At 36.9% G+C, this 6,840-nt stretch overlaps 2 protein-coding genes across 17 annotated transcripts in view; one reads left to right on the top strand and one right to left on the bottom strand.

Annotated features, from left to right (window-relative positions):
• The window catches only part of Fhit (fragile histidine triad diadenosine triphosphatase), a 1,878,988-nt gene that overhangs the window by 1,293,554 nt on the left and 578,594 nt on the right, over positions 1-6,840 (top strand). The window lies entirely within an intron of this gene.
• The window catches only part of LOC116073008 (cytochrome P450 2C40-like), a 48,925-nt gene continuing 45,419 nt past the window's right edge, over positions 3,335-6,840 (bottom strand). For both annotated transcript variants that reach the window (XM_031344661.1, XM_031344656.1), the window contains one exon: positions 3,335-3,617. In XM_031344661.1, coding sequence (XP_031200521.1) covers positions 3,436-3,617 — 182 coding nt within the window. In that variant the 3' untranslated portion in view covers positions 3,335-3,435. The remainder of the gene's footprint in view (positions 3,618-6,840) is intronic.

The following is a 6,840-nucleotide window of genomic DNA, read 5'->3' as shown; positions in this document are numbered from 1 at the left end:
GAGCTTGAGCTGCCAAGTCCTCCTGGATTGGTTCCCCGGCAAACCCTCATTAGCATACACCTGCTCGGTAGAGGCGCATGCGCAGTATACACCCGCTCGGGAGGGCCGCATGCGCAGTGGAATAGTCTGTTGCTACAGTGTATCAGGAACCGGCGCCATCTTGGATTTTATCGTCCAAGCAGCTGCCTACAGTTTGTGCTCCTTCTGTTTCTGTTTTATGGAATAGTTTAAGGAGTATTGGTATGAGCTTCTCTTTGAAGGTCTGGTACAATTCTGCCCCAAAACCATGTGGTCTTGGGCTTATTTTGGCTGGGAAGTTCTTAATTACTATTTTTATTTCCTTAGGGAATATGGGACTGCTTAGATAGGTTACCTGCTCTTGATTTAACTTTGGTACATGTTATCTGTTTAGAAAATCATCCTTTTCATCTAAATTTTCCAGTTTGTTGAGTATAAGCTTTTGTACTAGCATCTAATGACTCTTTTGTATTCCATAATTTCAGTTGTTTTGTCTTCCTTTTCCTTACTAATTTTGTTAATTTGGATACTATTTCTGTGCCCATTAGTTAGTTTGGAAAGGGGTTTATATATATTGTTGATTTTCTCAAAGAATCAACTTTGGGTTTTGTTTATTTTTGTTTCGTTTATCCTCATTTTCTTTAATTTCAGCCCTAGGCTGACGATTTCCTGACATTTACTCTCCTAGGGTGGATGTGTTTATAGTTTAAATGTACTTCAAATAAACAGAATATATTTAAAGTAGTATTTTTATGATTAGAAAATACTAATAACTAACTTCTTCTATATGTTACATCATATACTCTAAAAGCAAGAAAAAGTTTTACTTTAGTCAATCTATATTATTTACTCATTTTTATTCCTTTAGAGGTTCATTCTGTATGAACACTTAACTTTATACTACAATTTCATTATAAATTCAATACATACAGAGAGAGAGAGAGAGAGAGAGAGAGAGAGAAAAGAGTGAGAGAAGATGAGAGGAGAGAGAGATAGAGAGAGAGAGGGAGAGAGAGAGACCATCAATCTGTTAAATATTCTGGACAGAGTTTGTCAATTTTCTCTGTTTATCCTTCACCAATTGTACTGTTAGAGTTTGCACAGGTGGAGATACCAAAAGCCGGTTCCTAGAGTAATGGCCGCATTTAGCTGTCTGCTTATCTCCACAGCATAAGGAAGACTTCCAAATAATGACCAGATAAAGTTAATTTTAGAATTTTCCCAAAAGATTCAGACATAATTTTCCCAGAAAAAGACACAAAATCAGAATGCAGAAAGTTCCCAGGAGTGCAACATTGGAACAGGAACCCAAAAGTTAGAGATAGAAGGACAGATTTCAGCCATACCCGCAGCTATGCTGGAACTGTGCTGATTTCATGACTTACGTCATTTCAAATGGATTTGCCTTTGCCAATGTCTTCTCATTTAATAATTCTCAATGATATGGGAAGGAATTATAGCAATTAAAAATAATAAAATATGATGTTTCCTGTGACTGTTATTGTTGCTAGAATACATAGAGAGGCTTAGAGATAAAATAGAAATAGGAAAGCAATGAATTTAATAAAGTTTGTGATAGAAGATGAATATAAAATGTTTTTGTATTTTGAAACAGATTTAAAATGTTTTAATTTTGAGCGGCGCAACAACAAAGCAGGAGTGGCCTCACCCTGCCATTGTATTCCACCCTTGTTTCTACAGAGTGTGAAGCTATTCCTGGACACAGTTTATCTGTTTCAAATGTAAATATTTCGAATAACTTTAGGTGATCCCTTTCTAAAGAGATTTCTCATATCATCCTCACCAATAAATTCTTTCAAATATGTATTTACAGAGGAAGAGTAGAGGCTGTGTGTGTGTGTGTGTGTGTGTGTGTGTGTGTGTGAAGTTATAAGGCTTATGTGGAGATCAGAGCTCAATTTTTGGTTTTGCCCTTAGGATCTCCCAAAATGGGTTTAGAAACAGCGTTCTTAGCCCTTCTAACTGGTGTTAGGTAGAATCTCAGGGTTGTAACAGTAGACGCTGGTAAGGTTGTGGAGAAAGAGAAACACTCCTTCATTGCAGGTGAGATTGCTGGCAAGTGCAACCACTCTGGAAATCAGTTTGGTGATTCTTCAGGAAACTGGACAAAGTACTACATGAGAACCCACTACACCACTCCATGGCAAATACCCAGAAGATGCACCAATGTGTAATAATGACACATGTTCCACTATGTTCATAACAGCCTTATTTATAATAGCCAGAAGCTGCAAACTACCCAGATGTCCCTCAATAGGGGAATGGATACAGAAAATGTGGTACATTTACAGAATGGAGTACTACTCAGCAATTAAAAACAATTTATGAAATTCTTAGGGAAATGGATGGATCTGGAGAATATCATCCTGAGTGAGGTAACCCAATCATAAAAGAACACACATGGTATGTACTCACCGATAGGAGATTATTAGCCAAGAAGCATGGAATACCCAAGAAACCATCCACAAACCACATGACGCTCAAGAAGAAGGAAGACCAATGTGTGGATACTTCAATCCTTCTTATAAGGGGGAACAAAATACCCATAGAAGGAGTTATAGAGAAATAGTGTGGAGCAGAGGCTGAAGGAGTGACATTCCAGAGGCTGGACTCCTTCGCTTATTCAATCACCAAACCCAAACACTATTATGGATTTCAGCAAGTGCTGGATGACAGGAACCTGATATAACTGTCTCCTGAGAGGCTCTGCCAGTGCCTGACTAACACAAAAGCAGAGGTCCGCAGTCATCAATTGGACTGAACACAAGGTCTCCAATGAAGCATCTAGAGAAAAGACACAAGGAGCTGAAGAGGTTTATAGTCCCTTAAGAGGAACAAAAATATGAACTAACTAGTACTCTCAGAGCTCCCAGGGACTAAACCACCAACCAAAGAGTACACATGGTGGGACTCATGGTTCCAGCTGCATATGTAGCAGAGAATGACCTTTTTGATTATCAATGGGAGGAGAGGCCCTTTGTCCTGTGAAGGTTCTATGCCCTAGTGTAGGGGAATACCAGTTCCAGGAATCAGAAAGTGTGGGTTTGTGAGCAGGAGGAGGGGGGAGTGAACAGGGGGTTTTTTTGGAGGGGAAATTTGAAAAGGGAATATCATTTGAAATGAAAATAAAGAAAATATCTAATAAAAAACATAGTGTATATCAGTCGAACCCTATTATTTGCAGTGACATTTTTCCTCAGGATCTTTTACATTGACTTCAGAAACTTTATAAGGGAGAACTGTCATCCTTGGGCAATTAAAGTACAGAAACTGTGAGAGGAAGGAAGCATACAGTGCATTTTCTGGGGCAGTGGTAAATAAAGACTTCTGTGGGTGATTGAGAAAATCGGCACAGCAAGAACTTTCTTCATTTTCCTTTCAGTTTTCTTATCTTCATTAGACAGGAATAAAGCGCATCTGGAAAGTTGGAGGAATTGTAGAAAATGTAGAACATACTGGTGTTATATCCAGGTCCTTTGGGTCAACCAAAGGTTTCAGTTTGAAATTTTGTAAAATGGTGGTCAGGAAAAGAAACAACTCCATGCTGACAAGGCTGTGTCCCACACACATCCGTTTTCCTATAGAAAATAAAGAGTGAAAGAAGGTAACTATGCCTCGTACATAAGTGATTTTAAGAGCCACTCTGTTTGTAACTAGCATAAGAGAATAAAATTGAATTAGTTATTGGATGAGTGGTTAGATGTATTGGTGGTTGAATGGATGTCTACTTAAGCAAAGATACAAAGGTGAGACATTTTTTCATATTAACATATGATGTTAATAAATATAATGTGACTTCAGGTTTCCACCCATGTCTGAAAGCTGACTCTGTGCCATAGCTCTTGCCCACTTAATCCTGACCAGTGATAACTTGTCCCCTAAGAATGCTGATAAGCTTAGGCTCACTAGTGAGACCACCACTACCATCTCAATACCTGGCCCAAGTGGTACATATCTGTGGTACAGCAGAGCCAAGAACAGAGGTGCAACCAGGGACATGATCCAGGTTCCATTGGTCCCAAGGTGATGACCCTGTGCCACAGCCTTCCACACTTCAATTCTGCCTGGAGACAAATTGCTCCCAGAAGGGATGACAAACCTAAGCTCACAAAATCACAGGCTTACAAAACGGACAAGCTCCAGTCAGAGATAGAAAGACCTGTTAACACCAGAGATAACCAAATAGTGAGAGGCAAGTGCAAAAACCCAAGCAACAGAAACCAGGCAGTCTTAGAACCCAGTTCATTCATCAAAGCAAGCACTGGATACCCCAACACACCTGAATAGTAAGAATCTGATCTAAAACTCACATCTCATGATGCTGTGCTTTAAGAAGGAAATAAATAACTCCTTTAAACAAAATAAAGGAGAACATATCTAAAATGATAGAAGTCCTTAAAGAGGAAACTCATGAATCCCTTAATGAAATATGGGAAAACACAAAAAACAGGAAAAGGAATTGAAAAAACTATCCAGGATCTAAAAAATGGAAATAGACACAATAAAGAAACCAAAAAAAAGACACAACCCTGGGGATGGAAAACCTAGGAAAGAGATCAGTATTTAAAATTCAGGCATCATCAACAGAATGCAGAAGATAGGAGAATTTGAAGTGTAGAAGATACCAAATAAAACCAATACAAGTCACAACAGTCAATAAACAACAGTCAACGAAAATTCAAAATGTTCAAAGCTCCTAACCAAAAACATCCAGGAAGTCCAGGACATAATGTGAAGATCAAACCTAAAAGTAATAAGTGTAAAACAGAGCAAAATTTCCCAACTTAAAGGGTCAGCACATATCTTCAAAAGAGTTAAAGTAGAAACTTTGCTAACATAAAAAAAGAGATGCCCATGACCATAAAAGATGCCTACAAAACACCAAATTCAATTTGGACCATAAAAGAAATTCCTCCCATCACATAATAGTCAAAACATCTAATACACTAAACAAAGAAGGAATATGAAGAGTGATAAGAGAAAAAGGTCAAATAACATATAAGAGCAGACCTATCAGAATTACTCAAGATATCTCAACTGAGCCTCTAAAAGCTAGAAACTCCTATGCAAATGTCATACAGTTGCTAAGAGAACAAAAGTGTCACCCAAGGCTACAAAACCCAGCAAAATTCTCAAATACCATAGATAGAGAAAGCAAATTTTTCGATGAAAAAAAAAGCAAATTTACAAAATATCTTTCTACAAATCCAACCCTAGAATAAATAATAGATGGAAAACTCCAACACAAGGAGGTAAACTACACCCAGAAAAGCAATAAATTAATTTGCTTACAAGAAACCCAAAAGAAGATAGCGACACAAACATAATTCTATCTCTCACAAAAAAATAACAGAAACAACAATCACTGGTCACTATTAACTCCAAATATCATTGGACTCAACTCCCAAATAAAAAGACATAGACTAAGAGAATGGATATATAAACAGGAACCAGCATTTTGAACAACACAGGAAATTCATCTCAGTGACAAAGATAGACATGACTCAGAGTTAAGGGCTGGAAAAAAAATTTCCAAGCAAATGTTCACAAGAATCATGCTGGAGTAGCCATTCAAAAACTGAATAAATTCGACTTTCAACCAGAAGTTATCATAAAACATGAGGAAGGATACTTAATATTCCTGAAAAGAAAAATCAGCCAAGATGAATACTGAATTCTGAATGTCAAAACCCCAAATGCAAGGATTTGTGAAAGAATTGTTATTAAAAAAAAAGCACACATTGAAACTTGCATAATAATAATGGGAGACTTCAAAAGTGCACTCTCACAACTGAACAGATCACAGAAACAGAAAGTAAATAGAGACATTGTGAAACTAACAGAAGCTCTGAATAAAATTTATTTAACAGATAACTGTAGTTCATTTCACCCTAAAACAAAATAATGTAGCTTTTTCTTAGTAATTCATAATACCTTCTCCAAAATTGATCATATAATCCATCACAAAACAGGCCTCAGAAGATAAAAGAAGTTTGAAATAAACTTTAGTATCCTTTAGATATACCAAGACTAAGGGTGGCCGTCAATAACAACAAAAATGATAGAAAACCCACATATACATGGAAGCTGAACAAGTAAGTCTCTATTAATCATAACTTCATCACAGAAGAAACAAAGAAGGAAATTGAAGATATTTTAGAATTTAATGAAAATAAACACAAAAGATATCTAAACTTATGGGACATCATGGGAACAATACTAGGAGGAAAATTCATACATTTGAGTTCCTCCAAAAAGAAACTGGAGACAGCAAACACTAGCAGCTTATCAGCACATCTGAAAGCTCTAGAACAAAAAGAAGCAAATACACCCAAGAGGAGTAGGCATCAGGAAATAATCAAACTCAGGGCTTAAATCAACCAATAGAAGCAAAGAGAACTATAGAAAGACTCAACAAAATCAGGAGCTTGTCCTTTGAGAAAATCAACAAGATAGATAAACCCTTAACAAGACTAACTGGAGAACACAGAGACAGTATCCAAATTAACAAAATCAGAAATGAAAAAGAGAGATAACAACAGAAAATGAAGAAATTCATAAAATATCAGATCCTACTACAAAAGTCTATACTCAACAAAACTGTAAAATCTTGATAAAATGGATAATTTTCTAGATGTATACTAAGTACCAAAGTTAATCAGTATCAGATAAACCATTTAAACAGCTACATAACTCCTAAAGTAATAGAAGCAGTCATGAAAAGTCTCCCAATCAATCAAATACCCACGGGAGGAGTTGCGGAGATTAACTATGGAGCAGAGACTGAAGGAAGGGTAAGCC

This window comes from Mastomys coucha, unplaced genomic scaffold (assembly GCF_008632895.1).
Source record: "Mastomys coucha isolate ucsf_1 unplaced genomic scaffold, UCSF_Mcou_1 pScaffold10, whole genome shotgun sequence".
In the NCBI taxonomy this organism is placed as follows: domain Eukaryota; kingdom Metazoa; phylum Chordata; class Mammalia; order Rodentia; family Muridae; genus Mastomys; species Mastomys coucha.
This window is presented reverse-complemented; position numbering and strand designations above follow the sequence as displayed.